This window comes from Platichthys flesus, chromosome 5 (assembly GCF_949316205.1).
Source record: "Platichthys flesus chromosome 5, fPlaFle2.1, whole genome shotgun sequence".
Lineage (NCBI taxonomy): Eukaryota > Metazoa > Chordata > Actinopteri > Pleuronectiformes > Pleuronectidae > Platichthys > Platichthys flesus.
The window spans coordinates 13,236,581-13,258,002 of record NC_084949.1 but is presented as its reverse complement, the minus strand read 5'-3'; the positions used below and the strand labels follow the sequence as shown (position 1 = coordinate 13,258,002).

The 21,422-nt window shown below is 41.6% G+C and overlaps 1 protein-coding gene across 1 annotated transcript in view; it reads left to right on the top strand.

The window, feature by feature from the left end:
- The window catches only part of LOC133954431 (alpha-1,6-mannosylglycoprotein 6-beta-N-acetylglucosaminyltransferase B-like), a 100,961-nt gene that overhangs the window by 28,327 nt on the left and 51,212 nt on the right, over positions 1 to 21,422 (top strand). The window contains exons 3-6 of the mRNA XM_062388860.1: positions 8,037 to 8,187; positions 16,477 to 16,586; positions 19,135 to 19,211; positions 19,398 to 19,577. Coding sequence (XP_062244844.1) covers positions 8,037 to 8,187; positions 16,477 to 16,586; positions 19,135 to 19,211; positions 19,398 to 19,577 — 518 coding nt within the window. The remainder of the gene's footprint in view (positions 1 to 8,036; positions 8,188 to 16,476; positions 16,587 to 19,134; positions 19,212 to 19,397; positions 19,578 to 21,422) is intronic.

The window sequence follows — 21,422 nt, the reverse complement described above, 5'->3', positions numbered from 1 at the left end:
CCTTAACCTGAGGAGTGGGGGGGACATACTGTGGCGATGATGTCGTCTCCAGACAAATCCCCGGGCTGATCGTGAGTAATGGGAAACAACAGGCAGGAGGCCATGACAGCCGCCGTGGTGACTTTCCTGCTATGCTGCATTTTCTGGCTCACAGCTTGAAGCCTTGCAGTCAATTTATGCTCACCGAGATTGGAATATCTCAATAAAGCAAAAACATTTATGAGCCCACAGAGTCATGACGCACTGTTGAACCATCCCATAATTGCTTTATGTGTTAAAGCATAATTTACGGTTGCAACTGATTTTAAACTTGTTGAGACAGGTGTCTAGTTTTTAGGTGTTAATTAATATCACACATTTGTTTTAGGGTGGCGGATGTTCCTCTTTAAGTAGTGTGAGTGTGTGTGTGTGTGTGTGTGTGTGTGCGTGTGTGTGCTCCTGTGACAAAGTGACATCTGCCTTCAGTTCTGCAGTTAATTTAGCGGTGTCAACCTCTATCCAGCAGGCCCTTCTGTCAGCTTTCATCAGACCACAAATGGTTTTCTTCTCATAAATATTCAAACGCCTCCCTCCTCCTCCCGCGATCCCCTCCCCAAACCAATCAAAACAGCCTCCTGTTCCGGCACAAATAATAACCTCATGCACGTGTGTGTTTGTGTGCAGTCACACAAGTCAGCCCTCATGTTGGTTGGGAGAAACTGCAAACAAATTCAGAGAGACGATCATATAGACCCAATCGCAAAGAGTGCACGCACTCACACACACAAGTGGCTGATTGAAGGTTTAAAAACGGTTCTTGATTGCACTTCAGATGCAGAAATAACTGTATGTATTAATATTTCACTAGACTTGGGCCTTACTAATCTACATCTAAACAAGTCTGTGAAAAAAACAATTTAAGAGAAAATCCTTTTTTTTTGCTTTTAGAATTTGTGAAGTTTAATTTCAATGCGATTTGAATCCACCTTTTCACCCTGCTGCCCTGATGTCTTTCCTATTACACACACACAGACCAAACATGTGCATTCAAGCTGCTGAAGCACCTTAAGTCTAAATAATGCCCTTTTATTAGAAGAAACCCCACTGCTTTAAATCCTTCTTTTTCTGCTAAGCTTTCAACAGTAATAGGAATCCATTCTATTTCACCCCGCACACATTACATACTGCAGTCATAGAGATACTTGCATACTATTCAAACACACCCCTGCCTTCTCTATGTTCTTTTATGTGACACCCCGCTGTGCTGACATATGAAAAGTCCTTCTCTTTTGATGGTGCCATTGACGCAGACAAACGTTGTTCCCAGCCTCGGTAAAATGTGAATTTTTTAACTCCGTGACATGAAAAGGATTTGATGGAGGGAAGTCGTAGCTGCTTTACATTGTGTAACCCCTTCTGCCATTTCCGTTAGCACAAAGTCAAGCAGACGGTCACGCTATTTAATGAACTCTTTTAACAAGTGCAGGCATACACACACACATACTCACACACACACTTTGTTAAATTTAATTTCCAGTCAGTAATGCTAATTGTTCGTACTGTCAAGATTTGGATGCTCAGTAGCTCAAAACGGTCAATGGCAAATGTGTAGGCTACAGCACACACACACACACACACACACACACACACACACACACACACACACACACACACACACACACAAAGTGCTCAAGCGCTGACATCAAATATCCAGTCCAGTTTGGTGGCCATAGCAGAACACTGTCTGCGTGGGTGTATTTGTGCTGATTTTATTCCACTCCATTACAGTGGGGGAAGACAAACCCAGCATGATGGAATAACAGCAGCTCGTTCCCATTAACTAACTGCTTTTACTCTCGTAGAATCTTAAGACAGCTTTAATCGCTGTCAACAAACAAGCAGCTAAACAACTCTGCTAAAGTAATTACTCAAGTGCTGAAAATGACTTGTTTGATCCCTAGAGATAAGTTATTGAATCACGCATATCAATTAGTTGCAATGCACATTTAATTAAAGTAAATGATGTGGTTATTTGATTCGGAGTGTACACATTTCTAAAAAAAAAAAAGTTTGTTTGTTTGTCTGTTAGTACTATTAAGTAAAACCTACTGGATATATTGCCTCAAAACCTGGTGGAAGGATGGATCAGGAGATCTTTGAACAGACCTGGATCTGTGGATGAATCGCAGATTTATTTTTCTTTAAAATTGCGACAGTTTTTTGTTTTTTTAATGTCCTTGATTTCTCAGAGATTATTTCATGGCTATTGATAATAGAATGAAATCTCTTTCTCTGAGTGTGTGCCATTTGTTGCAGATAGAAATGAAAATCTGCATCTAGTGAATTTAATGTGTTTTCATAAGGGGCCTTGGAGGAGGTGTGTGCTCTACTGAGTGACCTTCTAGTCTAAATCATCAACCTTTAAGTTGCCTTTCCAGTAAAATTGGAACTGCATATCAACCAAATAAATGCATGCATTTATCGAGATTAACAAAGTAATATACACACAATGCTTTATTATGAGCACAACTCAACAATACCATTGTCTTCCTGAAGCACACTGTGTCTTCCATCCTCGTGTTCCATGATGCATCTTGTTAAAAGTTGCTTATGTGGCTGTTCTTGTCCTTGAGCTAACCATCACTCACTAATATAAGCTGCTCTGACTTCGAGTTTGAATATCTGCTTTCCGCAGGGACTTTGATATAATGCAGGTCTCAGTGTGTCACAGTGCAAGTGAAAGACCAACAAGTAATGGAAATGTTATCATTTGTGTGTATGATGGCAATAGATTCATAAGACGGAGAGGGAGATTTTCAAAATGAATAAAAAAGTAAAAGAAATGAAAACACTGTCAGGTCACAATAGGTTTCTCTCACATACAGTATATATACCATGGCCATGAGAATTTAGAGTGATGGGAAACAGACTTTTTGTCATCACAAATCTCTTTTATGGTCGGTTTTAACAACTGTGGTGTCAGTCATGGTCTCTTTTTCATTAAAGTAAAAATGACTCTAATACCACTTTCGCCCTTTTTTTCAAGATTACTATAAGAACTGAAAGGCTTTTCACTCTTAAGTGATAAGTAGACAGTGCTGTGAAATCTGTGCATAAGCTCTACATCACAAATTCATTAGTGCCTGTTCTTGACATGCCTGTTTGGTATGGGCTATTTGATTTACCTATGGTCATACTGGTTGCAGCTTTGTTGAACAGCAAATGTGACCTGGACCCAATATATAGACCCAATCGCAAAGAGTGCACACACTTACACACAACCATTTCTGACTCAATTGCCTTTAAGCTTGAGCAAGTTTAACTCCCTTCATCTCTGCAGTAATGTTATTGCTGCTGTTTATCTTCTATCTATTCCATTTTGCGCTTTGTCTATGGACACAGTGTCCTCACATTCTGAATGAGGTTTCATATGATGGGGGTCGTCATTTTCTCTATCATTTAAGCAAGCATTGCTTTAGTTTCCTTGGTCAAACACATTATAAAGATTTCATAAAAGGTGAGGCTGAGGACCCGCTCTTCAAAGGGAGACCTCATCTGTTACCGTCGGTCATTTGCCATCCAGGGGAGAGCAGCTTCTGTGACTAAGTTTTGACACAGAGATTCGTCAAGAGACAAAGACTCACAGAGAACAATTAGCCCCCTGACCCGAAATGATATTTGATACATGAGAACACATTGAAGATCTGTTCTCTTCTACCTGCAGTTTGTTCTGTTGATGCACTGCTGATCATCACAGATGTTATCTTGGCGAGTACTGATATATTTTACTGTGTTTAACAATTTTATATAGTCTCATCTGGTATTTTATTAACAGCCACCCAGACAGGGAGTCACACATTTTAACACTAATTCAAAGCAGCACGAATTTGTTAAAACAAACAAACTCTAAAACTATGCGGGGGTGTGGTCATTCGGATGCTTTGTCAGAGACTTTGCCAGGGAATTAATTCCTTAGGAAAAGCACTGAAGCTTAGACAAGCCTTTATTTGTACAACGCTTAACATAAGCTATAATTTTCCCAGCTTGGCCGCTCCTTTTAATTTGCTTGACCCTTGACAGGGATGCCATCCATTATCGAGGCGTCACAAAGATCATCCCGGGACCCATCGGCAAAGCGATCCATCACACCAAAGGATATGACACTCTCAGACCCACACAAATGCATCTGTCGCTGTGGAGATAACTCACTGAACTTCGGTTTCCATCTGCCGCTGGAGGCGATGCAGGCAGACAATGACCTTGCATCAGCGCTGTTAGGCATGGAGCCCATTGGCTGAAATTGCCTGTCAAGCAGCAGACATGGGCTTTGATGGAGCGGTCGGACAGTGTAATCCAGGTGTTTGCTGTGTCAATGTGGGCTCTACCAAGAGCTCTGATTGGGGCTGCAAGGATACACTCTGACCTTTGTGCCCCATCTGTCCAGAGCTGTATCATGTTAAGCTGGTAACTGTGCGTATGGTTACTGAGGATTTAATGGCGGCCTCATATTCAAGGGGACAGATCTCCCTTGGCTCTCCTCACTCTGCATTATCGTATGGGGCAGTGAAAGTGTTTGGATTTTGATCACTTTAGGTCATAATTGCACCTGACATTAAAATGCATCTGTAGCATACACAGTGGAGTAAAATCTTCTCTTAAAAACTGCCATTTTTTTATGAACACCCCATTTGTCTTGTTCATCAGGTGCCAGCAACCTGTCCATTTTTGACAACTGTTGTGCTTTAAACCTTTTTTGCCATCTGTCTTCTCTGTGTTTGTCTTATTGGATTTTTACACACACTGATAAATCTAATGATGACAAAGATGACACTGATGTCTCCTTCTCCCAACAACAAAACAGTTCAGGTGCTTAACCTCCTTTAAAACACTTTGTACAAATGAGTATTAGCAATAAACATTTTCCTCAAGTTGAATACAGCAAACTATAAATCATATATAAATTGTTATTGCATTGTACAAGCATGGTTATACAATAATAATACATACTTGATCTATCGCCAATTTGTATAGTTCTCTGCCCATGAAGATTAGTATAAAACCATTATCATTGTCTTTAATATGACAATATTAATAATGATGATGATAATATTAATACCATTGCAAGTTAAGTGACATTTTGAGTGTAAATAATAGCCAACATTAGGGCTGGAATATATTTAAATAAAAATGTTAGAGATGAGAAGAGAGTAAAAACCAAATAAAACAAAACATTCTTAATTAATTAGGGTAGCCTGCAAGATCAGACAAACCACAATTTTAGTTTTTAATTTCTCTAAACCTGAAAGAAATCAACTGTTTCACCCAGTCCTATTATGGTGTGTTCATTAATTAGCCTAAGCCTGTTGAACTTTTCATTCAAGTAAAGTTGTTTCTTTTGATTTTGAGTAATAAATATTATCCCATCTGAAAAAATTAAGTGATGAAGAAGCTTTAAAAAAAGTTAACTTCCTCCCAACCTCAGCTTCATCTCCTTAAATGTACTAAATGTCTCCTACTCTTCCTCATCTGTCATTTTTCAGCTATTACAGTTCATTTAAACCGGAGAATATATAGTTAACTGTGTATTTATTTTATTACCTCCTCTTTCATGAGTCACTGTTCATCTCTCGCTGATTCTCTTAAATGTGATGAGTTCAATAAGGAACCTTTCCATATGCGTCTCCACCTCTTTTTCACCTTCTCCTCGTTTACGACCATTATGGCTGAACTCACAGACACTGTGAACCTGGCTGTGTCTGGGTAATCATTCTAATGAGGTCGGGTACATCGTCTATGCAGTTAGAGTATATTCTACCTGTCTCCATTACTGTGTTTGTGTGTGTGCGCTCCTTTGTGCTGAGAATCTCTTTTCAGCTCTGATGGCCGGCTCATCTTTAGACACACACAAAGCAACACACACAGAACTCCTCCTCTCTGTTCTCAGAGAGATCACCCTGTTTTGTTAGGTGTAAGAAATAAATTGGCCACCTCACAGACGGAGACATAGAAAGCAGCAAAGAGCCTCGACGTTATTAGTTCCTGGCTTTTCATAACTCAGAGTTCTGGTGAACGTCTCGTATGAAAAGGTTTCAGAGAATATAAAGTTAAGCCCATATTCAGACATCAGACTCTGGAGTGTCTGGCCTGAACAAAACCCTATTTATGATGAGATTAAAATAGAGCACTGGGTAACGTACTGTGCTGAATGCTGAGGAAACAAGAATTAAAGCCGTACACATACCAAGACGTGGGATTACCAAAAGTGTTGGCTTTTAGACTTTAAGGATTTACACGAATGCTCAAGTGAAGAGAAGATACTCTTATTCGGTCCCACTGTAAAAGTGGGCTTTCTGTGGAGGCACTTTCTGTGTCAGCATCCTGGATGCTGCAAAAAGTGACACTCAACTAAAACCTGTGATTGAAATCTTGTGATCTGATGGAAGAGGGTTGGGGAGGGGATCCAAGATGGCTTAGCCAGAGGCGTGTGTGTGGCAATAGGATCACAAGAGCCTTTTTCGGACATGAACTCAAAAACATGTTTTTCGGAGTTGGCCTTTCACATATGAAGAACGCAGCAGGAGATTGTCCAGGTCAGACACATCAGGAGCAGTCAGATGAGGAGTGGTGTCTGTAGAGCATGCAGGAGCCAGGTCATGACACATGTATAGCTCTCAAATCTTGTTGTCTTTCCAAGTTGACATCTCTGTCGGTAACTTGTTGTATTTCTACGAATATATTTCACATCAGCTGCATGTAAGAAACATCATTAACTCGCCCATCTGCGAATACACTTTCCTGCTTTATTCTCACATGAGCTCACTCACTCTCCATTGATTGTAATCGAGGTAAAAGTTTGAAATAATTGTGATATTGATTTGAGGTCACATCACCCAGCCCTACGTTCCAATCAATCATGTTGTGTATGTCTGACTTGTGTAACTACTTGACCGTGTGACAGTCCCACAGCTCACACTCCCCACCTTGTTTGTGAAGGCTATCGTTTCCCTCAGCCAGAGACTTATCATATCACAGCTTCATCACACGTGTAGGGATCTTGGTTGCCAGGGCAACCACCCCTGGGGATTGTGCTGCAGACCGAGTGCCACACGTTTATAGAAGGTGACCTGTTGGTGGTTTGTGGACAAACTGATGGATACTTTCAAAAGATCCCAAGGGCAGGGAGAAATCCATCACAAAAGCAAACCTTGAAGCAAGCATGGGAAGAGAGGAAAGAAAAGAGGTTTACACATCAATCGCGAAAAGAAGCTTGAGTAAGGATTCTGCAATGTCCAAACATTTATTTCATTGCCATTTGTGAGGGTTCATAAGGCGTCATCTCTTTTCAGTCCGTTTAACACATAGATTTAAGGTTCATTACATGTTAGCTGCCTCAAACAGTATTCATATTGACTGTATGTAAACATTTTTATTCAGTAAACTACCGTATTCCAACAAAGAGATGAGGGACAGAGGTAATAGACCAAACTACAACAAAGTTTGGATTTCTGATATACACCTCCCTTTATTAGCCTTTATCTGAATGGATAAATAGGGTAAATGTGTAGGTAATACTCTCCTTTTGCAAATTTGCTTTGGCCATTGATGCTTATTATCTGTTAAATACAACCAAGTGATGTGTATTGGCAGCGATATAAACAACCTGTGAACTGGATTTAGGACACAGTGACCTCACAAAACACGTTTATGTTATTGCAAAATACAGTTTTTTCCTTTTATTAAATTCCTTCAGTCTTCACTACTTATGAGGCTGGACACACATGGGTTTAACTTGACTGGTTGCTGAAGGCATACAATCCGGTTTTAAAATGTGCTGAAATTTTGAAGACTTTTGCATTGTTTGGCTAAAAGGAGAAGAGAATTTACTTTTCATCTATGCTGCCGTGCAAAGACACTTGTCCAAATCAAAACCTCCGCCAGAAGAGCTTCAGGCTCTGTGGTTAATGTACACGCTGTTCCACAAGGTTTTCATGCACGCCACTGTCCAGCTTTTCATTCACCTCTTGCCTCCTTCCTTCCATGTCTGTCTCTCCGCTCAGTGCTAGGGGGTGTGGAGTCACGTGGTGTGCTGAGGAAGATCAGTGACATGCTGGAAGTGATTCTGAAGAGAATGGACAGCCTGTCCAAACTCGACAACACCTCCACCACCGATGCACGGCGTCTGGATGAGCTCAGCTCTGCTATCAACAGGTGAGTTGAATATTCCTTTCATATTACAGCTCACAATTTGAAACTAGAAATCATCAACGCTCCCCAGAGTTAAGACTGAGTCTTTTATTCTGATGCCTTCAGCTTTTTCCGTAAAATATATGTTACAGTCCCTCCAGTCAAGAATAGACATACACACCAATACAATAGCGCTAATTTGAAATACAAAAGAGTTTGGAAGAAAATAAGTATCTGCATTATGATACAGTATGTAAAAACCTGTCCATAAGAATGTTGAAGACCTACAGATTAAACTATTATACCGTGTCCACAACGTCAGACGGATATTTTTCAGAATAAAGTTATAAATACGTTATCCTAGTAGTGAAGATCAATCTTTGTTCAGCTCACAATTAAAACAGGGGAAAACAAAAGTCATTACAAAACAATTAAATTTAATAAGGAGTATTTTTGCTCTCTAATCGACAACAGTATTACATCAGGATTCCTATTTTTAGATTTATTTATAATTGTGATTCCTACTGAACATTGACTCTCTATCTCTACACCTCCATAGCTCCTTATTGTACTTCGCTCTCATCTTGACTCTCGTTTTTTCTCCTCCTCATTTAGTTACCTGTGGAAATGGCTGCCTATTACCTAACAATTGCTGCTGCAAACAGACAAGTCTTGTATGACCTTGCTGCTACTGCTTTTATCAAGCTACTCCTCTCTTTGCCCCCTGAGCGCCAAAACATCCAATTTGTCTTTTCTGCCTGACATTCTCCTCATTCCGACTCCCTTCATTTTCACGCAGCCCCACTGAACTCGCTGCAGCGGGGGTGATGTGATACGCCCTGACAGAAATCCCCTCACTTCCTCCAACTTTTCTAAATGATCCCGGATAAACGCTCAGGTTCAGATCTGCGTCGAGGCACTAGAGCGGAAGGATGGAGCGATTAATATGTTCTGGCATCGGTGTTAACTGTAATCAATGTCTAGTAATGGGCTGTTTAATGTGGAGGAAGCGGCTCTACTCTTAGGCGAGAGGTGCAACACTGTGCCTATTGTCAGGGACTCTAACAAGGATGGTACAAGGAGGTGCAACTGTAACAGAAATCAATTTGCAGTTATTGCCTTGAAGGGGGCAGTTTGGCTGCATGGAGGGTTATGGTCAGGATGTAATTAGGGTCAAATACAAGTGCTGAAATCAATGGTGTGTGACCATCCAGTTCTAAATAGGTTCGTGGACAGTTTGCCCGTTAACACAAGACTTGTTGTCAGCCTGCGATTCAACAGATAAATTATACTTAGATGTATTGCGCCTCTCGGGATTAGTCGAAAATTATAGGATTGAAAGGTTTGTGGCATATTTCAGATTTTCTTAAAGGGGACATATTATGAAAATTCCACTTTTGTAGTGCTTCTACACTTTGGCATGTCTACCGTCCCCAAAACTCTGAAAAAAAAACAACTCCCGCAATTTGTTGTGGTTCCTCTGTCAGAAACGATACGCTAGAGTGCGTTGAATGGGATTATGACAGAAATAAACGTCATAGACTCACCATGCCCATGTAGGAAGTCTCGCTAGATGGCCTTGGACGAGCGAGGCGGGCTCCACCGGCCCGATTTTTTCGTGAGCTAACGCTAGCTCCCTAGGGGCTCCCCCGGGTCACCTCTAAACGTTGACTCAACAGTGTGGAAGGATGCTGCTGCTGCGTAAGCTCATTAAGACCCCAAGGAACCATATCAACTTGTGGTTAACTGGGCATAATATGTCCCCTTTAAACCATGTTGGTGATTAGTATTTTTAAATAACCACCACACTCTCCATGTTTAGGACTTTTAAGTGAAATGATGTCGACTGACACATTAATTGAATACCCCTGCATGTTTCGTTCATAGATTAGCTATTGTTTGGGTGAAATATAGTGAACTGGATCAGAGTAGCATCAGGACCAGGTTTTCGTTGGGATGTCTGAGTGGCACAAGGGGAAAAGAGCGATCCGCCACCACTGCAGAGAGCCAGGCTTAATCCCCTGTCACAGTGCTGTTGGCATGGCTAGACACCCAATTACACACAACTGACATTAAACCAATGAGCCGCATTTATAGTAGAGAACACAATTTGTGATTTGCTGGTTTTCCCCCCACCCCAAATGAAACAGCCAATGACTTGTTGATAATGAGAAAGAAAGATTTGTGATATTTTATTACATTACATTATGTGACCGTGATGCATAATGCAATCAGCTGCAGAAATGGGTTCTTCTGGATCAGTGTTATGAGAGAAGTAGTACAAGCTGGGATCACACCAACCAACAAATAATTAGAGAACCCCTTACGAATGACCACAGCTCCATTTTACCTGTCCAAGTTATTAAAAAGTCTCAGATTCAATCATCTAAATATTATGTTCTGGGTCTTGATTGTGTTTTTATTAGGAACTATTCTTTTCGCGGCATGCAAAGTTTATGTGTCGTCTTTCTCAACGATACAGATATTAGCAGGCTGTGATAAAACTCTAAACACGACCATCAAGGAACTGATAACTGAGTCTGCAAACACCCTGGTCAGAATTTATCTTCGTAAACTTGGCCGTAGGAAAGACTATCGATTCTCCTTGTCTCTGCCTGTAGTTTGTGAGATAACCTGGGCTCTCGAAGGTTATTCTCTACTCTGCTACTTTGCCTTATCTTTAAAGGTGGGGAAGTGTAAGCAATTCTGGGACTCTGATGATCCCTCATATTTACTTGTCATAGGTCTTCATTTTGTCTTTGTCATAAAAACTCTTAGGTTTACCTAGCTGAAACCCACAGAAGTCCTGAGGATTATTTGAGCACTACATTGTAAAACCTTTTAGTTTCTACGGAGATTTGGTATAATATGTTATGAGCAGCACACACCAAACTCAGCAACATAAAACCAAGTTCAGTCATTGACATATAAACTTCTGCAATATGCTGCACGTATACCTTTCTTCTGAGATGAAAAGTAGTTTTTCATGACAGCAGCACTTTGTGAACAATATGTAATCATAACCAGTACTTACTGTGTAAAAATCTATTTTGTATGGGCTAAATGGATCCTTGGAATGGAGGAGCTATAATAGCAGGAGTGAAATTTCTGATGCAGAGAGCAAAATGAAAAAGATATTGACCAAGTAAATTGTAGTGGACATGTAGCACACACTCACACACACACGCACACATACAGACACTGAAAGTGACAGCCATTGGACTGAAGTATTCTTCAGTCCAATGATTTTCATTTCTTTGTTCATCTCCCCTTTCTTCAAATATTCTGTATTTTTTCTACCTCTCCTCTCTTTGCTCTCCGTTTATTGCTTTTTGTGTTTTTTCCCCACTATAGTCTTGATATGTGATGCTCTACTTCAGGCACTCACACTCCATCACAACAGTGGGAAAATGTGCTTGAAAGGTAGTTGGTTGGTGTGAGTGACGTGGTAAAATGTGATTTTTTTTTATTTTATTGTTTTGGGCAAGTGGGGAGAGGAGCAAATAGGAAGAGTGAGTTCAATAAAAACACATCTCAAATCCAGGCCAGTCAGGCACGCATTCGCAGAAAGTCACGCACGCACGCACACACACACACACACACACACACACACACACACACACACACACACACACACACACACACACACACACACACACACACACACACACACACACACACACACACACACACACACACACACACACTGGGCGGGAGTCTCATCATCGTGTGAGCTTCATTGTTGCTGACACACTCCTGTGTAGTGGTCGAACAGGACTTGATGTCTGAGGCCCCAGTCTGCGATTTGCCCATGGGGTAGCCGCTTGTTAGGGCAGAAAATGGAGAGAGACCAAGTGGGGGGGGGGGGACGACGACAATGCAGAGCCTGTAGAAAACAAGAGAGGGTAAGATGAAGAAGGATGGGAAAGGATGCAGAGTTGTTTCCCTCCATTTTACTGTGCAGCAGATGAGAGGGGAGATGGCTAAGTAAGTCTCCCCTTAGGCGTGCGCTCCCTGAAGATCTGGCTCGACTTTATCTATTTCTCCCCCTTAAGTGGCCATCAAAGCTCCGTCAGCAACAACCTTTATCCCAGGAGGCCTCCAGCACTCAAGTCAGTGTAATAGTGAAGATGTCCTGGCAGGAGAGACGCCCCCTATATCCTTCTTTAATTTATTTTATCCTCCTTTCCCCTTCTGAGTTGCTCTATGCATAGATGTGGAGGAAATAAACCGTGGTGCAAATTCCGTTCTTTGTAACAGTGTAGGGAGAGGCGGTGGTCTATTGGCAGAAACTTGGACTATCGGCAGAGAAGGTCTCTGGTTCGTCTCTGGTTCGACTCCACGGAGAGACAACAAAAGACGAACCTGGATTGATCTGTCCAAAAATCCAAGAGTCTCCCTACCCTGTCTAGGGCCCCTGAGCAAGGCACCTTACTCCCCCAACATCTGCTCCCGAGCGCTGTACTTGGTCGCTCACTGCTCTGTGTGTGCTGCACCAGATGGGTCAAAAGCAGAGATTACATTTCCCTACCTGCATGAGTGTGCCTTGTATGTCTGTGCATGTGTTTGGGATGAATAAATGCATTTAAAACAAATCTAGTTCATGCCTGTGTTCATTCATGCTTGTGTGTCTGGAATAAGGTGTGTGCGATGTGTGACGTTTTAACATCATGACTTCAAGGGAAAAAAAGTCAGCTTGAACGCGAATAAATGGACATCAGCCGAACTCCAGAGCAACACCTTGTCACACAGATCTGTGGGCCTGGACGCCGCTGGTTGGTGAATCTGTCAGAGCCGTCCACTTGCCGTGAGAGGTTGAGCTCATTAGATAAAGAGGGAGGCAAAGGCACATAAGGAGAACATGAGAGCACATTTTCTTATCCTGATGAAACCTCTCTGTAGTTCTCATTGATTTTCTCTCGCCCCCCCCCTTTCTCTCAACGCTTCTCCTCCTGGTCGGCACACGCTGGTGGATCTCCTCCCGTTGTTTCTTCTCCCCCTTCTCTTTCCTCCCGTTTTGTCTCCTCCGTTCTCTCTCTCAACTCAGTTTTGTTTCCCTCGTTTGTAAACGAGCCAACTGCCTCCGATCATCAAAAGGGCGGAAGCCTCATTGCGAGTAGCGTGCAACAGTGGGCCATCAAATATGTATATCCTCGTAATCTTTGATCGCGATTATTGTTTAATGTTTCAGCCAAGCTGTTTTGTTGGCTTCCACATGAAGGCGCACAGGATGCTTTTATTTTGTCTCACTCTGTCTTGACAGAAGACTCCCCCTGGTACTCTCGGTCCGTTTGCAGTGGATGGTTGATCCCGTCGTTATTCCCCTATTCCCCCCTATTCATTTCAGTTTCTACGCAGCTCTCCCACTGTATGTTTCTATATCTGCTGCTTTTTCTTCTTGCGCTCTCTGGATCTCCTTGTGCAAACCTCTCCAGTCTTCAGTCTTTCATCCACTTCTCTGCCTCGCTCCCTCACTCTCGCCTTTCCCTGTGTGTTCTTCACTAGGGAATAGGTTCACATTGTATCAGACTTGTGAGGTGAGATTACAGCTTGAACACTCACTGTCTAGCCCTTTCTTGAGAGAGAGAGAGAGCTTTATGGTTACAGCGGCTTCTTAGAATATCAAGCAAAGGTGTTTTGTCTTTCCGGCCAAATGCATTTCAAATGGCACATACATGCGCACACTGGCAGCTTTTGTAAGATGAAATAATATGTATTGTCATAAGATAAATTTATAGGCTAAACTTATACTGGCTCTCATTATAAAAAAATAAAAAAGTAATAACTCTTACTAACACGTGCTGTATTTGCTTCACTTGCACTGAGTTGAGGAGTGAAATTATAATTACGTCTGTCGAATTGCTTTGAGATAATTTAAAAGCATGTTGGCTTTTTGTTAGCAGGTGACCAAAAAGTAATTTGCAGCTTTATATCAACACTGACAATAATGAATAATGAAGAAATGAAGGTCTTTCTTCCAATACCCTCTGTCTGCAAAAAAATCTGAAACAGTCCCTAGTTAACCTCAATCTTACTGCACCCAAATTCACACACATAAATACTTCAAATTTTCCATCCAGATACATTTATTATTTGTTCAGAAATTTTTGAAATCATCAAAATCATCTTATCTCAAAATGTTTGAGAAAGTATAAAGGTCTCCCTGATTCAGATCCGCACCCTCATGGATCAGTTTCTTCCCTGATCAAATTCAAACAAATTCAGATGATAACATAACCTCCTTTACGGATGAAATGATGCCACAGAACAAACGTTAACAGTTATTTCCTGGTGTTGCAGAAAACTCTACGTGCAGTCTGGTTTAAAGAGACAGGTGTAAGTGACAGTATCTCACAGTCTGAGACTTTGGCGCTCTGCCAGAAAGCGGTGGATTGCTCCCTTCAGGCCGGGAGAGAGTCGAGTGGAGGAGTTTAAGTATCTCTGGGTCTTGTTCTTGACGCTGCTGGCTTCGCAGCAGCACTGAAGGAGACACTGTTATGGAGAATGCTCAGCCTGATTCTGAGGTTCTCCATGTAACATCTATTAACATCCCATTGTTTCCTGCCTGCACAGATGTCTTGTGCATTCATTCGTGCCTACTTGCTGGATTAAACCGCCACTTACCGAGCTACTTGTTGCCATTTGGGAATCTTAAAAGGTCATAGTCTTGTGGGTGCAGAAATGAAATGATTTATTTGTGAAGTAATAACAGGAGGAGAGATGCATAAAAAGTAAACACAACCAACAAAGAGGACAGGAGAAATGAATTAAAAGCAAAACAGTAAAATAAGATAAAGCCATATTAATATAAGCCTCAGCCTGTTTTAAAAGGGAGTAAAAACGTTTTTGGAGGCAAGTTTTAAGTGTCAAGTGTCCTGAGCTGGTGAGGTCCTGATGTGGAGGGGCATTATTGCAAAGGCCCAATCTCCTTGATCTCCAGAAGCGTCTGATCAGTTTCAGGTGTGGTTTTGGTAGTTGCAAAGGTAATAGATCAGAGAGGAGGCGCTCAACCCTTAAGACCTTTAGAAACAAACACAAAATCTAGAAATCATTCCTAAAATGTACAGAGCAGGTAAAATGAGGTAGGAATCTGCCCGTTAAAAACTGAGCCACAGCATTTTATACTCGCTGCAGTTGAGACATCCAAAACTGTCTGACACCGGAGCACCAACACAACACTGTAAATGTTCCATATTATCTTGATGAGTTGAAATTCACTTGAAGATTGAAACCACCATACTTGCAGTCAGCTAAGGAACGCAAACGGCAGCCGTACTCGACTTCTTAATTTCACGTCAGCACAGTTTTACTTTTTGCAGACAGCTGTTGCCCCTGGAATACTCTTGCACTAGGGAATAACGTCTGTTGCAGCAAATATATTATATTATATATTAAAGAGCAGGCGGCCACACTCAGCAATGCTTACGTGTGACACTTTCAAAGCTGTTAATGGAGCATGGAGACCGCCTGTGACTGTGATGGCTGTCTCGCTTTTTGTTTACACTTTGTTAAGCAACAAATGCCCTTTCCTCACATATTCCCTCGGTTCCATGATTTTTTTTAGTGTGTTCGTTTTCCTGCAGCTGCTGTTGTTGGTAAGGTTAGTTAAACAGCCGTGCATTTCAGCCTGTAAACACACACACACACGCATTCTGGACTGATTAAATAGACTAAATGGGCACAGCAGTATAACCATGTATGGCTTACAGGCCTGGTTTTGCATGATGTGCAGCCATGCAGTCTATTGCTCGCAAACCAGATGCAATCAAACACACAACATACACATTTCCCACACTTCTTATTAAGTGAGTGGGAAGTCTCTCGCCCTACGAAGGCAAGTGGTATTAACAGCGCAGGTCTTTTTCTATTTCACGCTCCAACCAAGTGTCTTCCAATTTGCATCCTCACCTAACACTTCTACATCTGTTGGGATGTAAAAAAAAAAAAAAACAGGGACTGAGGAGAAGCAGAGGAGAAATGGCAGGGGAGAAGAGAGAATAGAGTTAGGCAGAAACAACAATGAGACGGTCGTGAAAGGATGGAATAAATGGAGAGGAGGGAGACTGGTCCATGACTGAAGTGAGCGAGGGAGAATGGAAATTAAGGAAGGGACTGGAGGAGGAAGTGAAACAACTGAGGGGATACCAGTGGGAGAGGAGAGAGGTTTCAACTATCAGCTGCGTGTGTGTGAGTGTGTGTGATAGAGATGCTTCACTTCAAAGCAGAGCTTGGGCTCAGACTGTGTCAGTAGTGTACGTTTACCAGTCATTGTCACGTGCCTTTATCTCTTCTTCATTTTGTTTTTGTGTGCAGGTTTCAACCAGCCGGCTTGGTGGAGAGGATCCAAGCTATAGCCCAGAACGTCTCCAACATGGCCATCAGGGTGGAGCAAATACTGCAAAACAGCATGGTGCAAGGAAGAGGTACATTGTCATCATCATCACTGGGAAATACTCTCATATTTTACCATCTTATTTTCGGCCGCCGGTGGTAGGAATAGAGAAAAATCAGGGCTCCCTTCACACAGGCTTGAGACCTCCTGCAGCGACTGCAGGTTCAGTTCCTGCTCGGCCAAAAGTCTTCCCTACTCTTTCCCCTCATGTCGCACTTACACTCTCCTATCAATACAGGCAAAATGCCTAAAAGAGGTGAGTGATTAGTAGTGAGTCTATGACTCAGGATTTACTTTATTAAACCTGGGGGAAATAGTCTATGACTCCATTGTATTGCGAACCCAAATTACAACAAGCTAAATAAATAAATATAAACCACCACTATATTAAAAGAGCTATAAATAAGCATATACGCCATATCTAACACACACATCCAGAATTATCAACACACTTAGATACATTGTTAAAACCTTTAAAGCCACACATGGCACCAGCCAGTTGTAGTGACTGCATGTGTGGCAGAATACAGGCAGACCACACAACTAATAAGTACACAAAGAAAACTGACAGTTCATGGAGGGTTGAAATTCACATGGTCGAACTGATGTACAGAATGACTGCTGAAGATCATTCAAGTAAAATGTGTTGGATTCCAGTTTTCTAATTTGACAAACTAAAAAAAGTGAATCACTCTACCTCCTACTCTCCTATGATGTTCTGCTTGAATCACAGCTGGACTGGAGCAAAATGAAGCTGCTTTCAAAGGGAATGGAAGAGAAAATAAAATAGCAGATATACAGACACACAGTTAGAGAAAGAGGCACTTGTTTCTTGCTGATTTGCCTATTTGCACAAAAATACACACCTACATTATTTTTTACACAAAATCTAAAAAGTATTGGAACAATGCCTGATTATCCCACTGAAACATCAGTGGAGATCATAAAACTGTGTTTAGTGAAGTTGTTCCAGCATTAACTTGTATCCAAACCAGCCCAGGATCAAATCAGTAATAATTTTAAGCTTGTGACAGTTCTGTTCTTAAACACACACACACACACCATTATAATCATTCTTTCTTTCTTATTTCCCTCTCTGTTTTTTCTTTCTCCTTAAGGGTAATTGCCCAACTCTTAACATGATAATAAATCAGCGTAACATCTCCTTTTGTTTTCCCCTGCTGCCTCTACGGGGACGATGGCACACGCCAAAATGAAAATGCTGCTGCTCTCTCTAATCACAGATGAATTGAAACAGCGCCGGAGGACTTTATTATCATACGGCTCAGTGGCGGTTTATTTATCTCATGGTCAGAGACGTGTGCGAGAGTCGGCGACAGCGAGAAAACGCGGCGCAGAGGACATGATTAGAATTTCCTGCCCCCTCAAGCACTGACAAGGCTTTTATGTTCTGTCTTGCAAGGACAGGAGTCAAGCTTTTATCTAGTTAGCTGACCGCATTTCCAATTGTCTCTGCAGTGGTTCCTATTGTAATCATATTTGTTGGCGGTGAGTAAGTGTGTGCGCGTTTCCAGTCAATGGAGAGAAGCCCCAGGGAAGACTTATGTGGAGAAATGTCTCTTTTTCATTAGGCAAATGGAGACAGACGGAATCTGGAGAGAAGGCAAATGTGTTGCTCCAGAGAGAGACAGAGGGAGAGGAGGGAGTGAGGGAGGGGCTTATAAGACACAATGAGAAAATGAAGCTGCATAGGTTCTTTCACGGACGATATATTTTCTGTTCTCTCTCTCTCTCTCTCTCTGTCTCTCAGTGTCTCTGTCACTCTGGCCCCTTCTTTTCCTCACATCAGCAGCGGGGAGACAGTTAAATAAGTCAGTGAAGCAATTAATGCAGTGAAGCAATTAATGCAGTTCAGCGCAGCCTAAGTGAGTAGACATATTTGCTAACGTAACCCTAGGACACTCGGCAGCGGTGGGAGACGAATGGCTGTGCTGCCTCGTCCATCCCGGTGAATAGCATGCACTGCAGTGGAGCAGATGTAGTGCAACACACAGTGATTTATGGGCACCGGCTTCCACTGGCAATGATGACGTTAACCGAGAAGGTGAATCTCGCAATCAAATGCCCACAAACGAGTAGAGAAAAAGTTGTTAATGGGAGTGATACAGTCCCGAGGGGTGAGCCTGCTGGTCAAACGTTTGTGTATGGTCATTTTGTGAAAGTTAATTGATTCAAACTTCCACTTTAAAGGGGATTTGACACGCACCATATGTTGGTCAATGAGCTGATTGATAATGTTACACTGGCTCATTGCTGTTGGAATCATTAGTTTTACTGGAGAATAAATATTCACGTTAGAAGAGATTTCAGTGAGCTAAGCTTGTGAGCCTGTAGACTAATGAAGCAGCAGTAACTGTGGGGGGAGCAAACTGCGCTTTGTATTTTCAATCACAAAAATATGCAAATATCGACCGATCGTTTATAGTTGGTTTTAATAAAAGTGGATGTTGATCCTGGTGTTTTGCAAGCCGTCTTCTAGTAGATCTCCAGCTGACAAAAAAATAAATGAATGGTTTATAACTGAATATTAAACAAAATCCCTGCCTGTGTACTTTCAGCAATCAGAGATGGGACGTCAAGCCAGTGTGACGTGCCAAGAGACCCACGCTTCACAGAGTGTCCTGGGAAAGTAGATGTAAGTGTCAATCTGTGTATTTTTTCATTAGTAGTAAAGTTGGGCTGTGGGTTCCAAAGCGTTTTGCACTGGTGCTTAAATGACAATTTCTTTCCATGACCTGGTAGCAAATGTTCCAGAACAACATTGATGGAGAACATCTGCTTGTTTTTTTATTTGTGTGTGTGGATGTGTATTGGTGACCAGTGGATGCGTGCCCGTTGGACGTCAGACCCTTGCTATGCCTTCTATGGCGTTGACGGTTCAGACTGCTCCTTCCTCATCTACCTGAGCGAGGTGGAGTGGTTCTGCCCCCCACTGGCCTGGAGGAACAACAGCAGCCCCCCCACACAACATGCACAGCTGCCAAAGGCCCCCAAGAGACAGGTGAGGAGACTACATAGAAACATGCACGTACATGTGAACTGTGGACATGTGAGAACGCATGAGTTATTTAGAATCCCACCAGGTGAGTGAAAGGTGTTAGATAGAGAAAACACTCTTCTGAACCATCAATCAATATCATTTTAATTCTCAATGCTAGTTACGTATATGGAGCCTTCTGTCCAGACTCTATATTAATTTTGTCAGTATTTGTGCACGTCTTCTGGAAGCTTATGGTTACGACAAAAACTGACACAAGTGAGAAATACCACCCGAAATTGTAGAGGGCAGTATTTCAATGGATTTCAACGGAGCCAACACAAAAACATATACGGTGTATGAGAGTATCTCTCTGTGTCTTAATTAAAGTAAAAAAAAAAAGGTTTTCAGGCTTTACAACTAAACAAGTTTTAAAGCCTGAAAACTAGCTTTTTTTGTACTTGTAAATCTAGAACTCCGTTGAGTGTTCAGCGAGAATTAAATCTGGGTTTGATCACATCATTGCCAATCACTGAGCAAATTCCTCTACAGGTGTGAGGATGTGCAGGATTGGGCCTGACTTTGATTCACTCCAGACGGTGATTTGATGCTGCGCTGCCTTATGAATTCATAACCTGTATTCAGTGGTTGCAGTTTCGCAAGGAGATATGAGAGTATATTGATCTGTTATTGGCCTTAACTTCCCTTAACCTGGATACTGACTTTACCAAGTTAATACCCATGAGAGCAAGTTCAATTTTCTTTTGAGGTACTTTGAGGTAAATTATTGTGACGCTAGAAATTAGGGCACACTAATTTAATTAATTACTATTAGTAACCATTACTGTGTTTCGTCCTGTTCACATCTTTTTCCATTTAGCTGTTGGATATTCAAGAAAGTCTGTCACTACTTTCTCGTTTAATTTACTGTAGAATATTTGTTGAAGCCAAATAAACCACATATAAATTCAGCAATGTCTTTTCACTCTAATATTTTCCCTGAATTGTTGCATTTCTACCTTCCTCTTAAGACAGCCTGAAATGCTAGGACAAATTAATAAATAGTATTCATCAAATTCAAAAGCAGGGGGATGTATGTTGTTTTGCTCAGGAGATGCTGTTAAGTAATAGGAGAATAAGCAGTTGGCCCTCGTGGCTTTAAGAGTTAACCTTCATCTCACATTGCTCACCCTCAACCAATTAAAACAGGCCTGATCCCTTTCATCATTATCTTCTGCCCATGGAGGTCATGGATCAGTGCAAACCTTTGATTCCTCATACACAAACCAATACACACCAACACAGTGTCTGTTGATAGTCTGTTTATAATTTAATAGAGTTTATAAGCATTTTAGTCTATTCTGAAGTTGTTGCCTCGATGTGGATCTTTTAACGTTCATGCTGTGACCTTTCCCCAGTTGTCCTTTCATAGAAAGAAACACTTAAAGTCATCATACTTACTTTAACAGTCGATCACAGGAGAATTTTGTTGCCTATATTTTGATATACCTTCTTTGTTCCTCACTGGATGACACAGTACAAACGAAGCTGCACTCTGGGGCAGAGTCCTTGCATAATGATGTGTTTTGGATTTGGATGGATGGAATGATCAATGTCTTAACTGCACAGACACACACACACACACACACACACACATAGTTTAAGATTTCACAATACCAGAATACAAGATTTCACAATACCAGAAATTTGGGATTTAAAGATGGATGACATGACTGGTCCACAAAAGTAAAGCCAAACTGTCATGATTGCCCCCTGGTGGCTGGTTGCAGTACCGCCTCTTACATGTAAGTGGATAGGACATGAACCAAACTAAAGAGGGAAAATACTCTACATGTCATATGAATATTT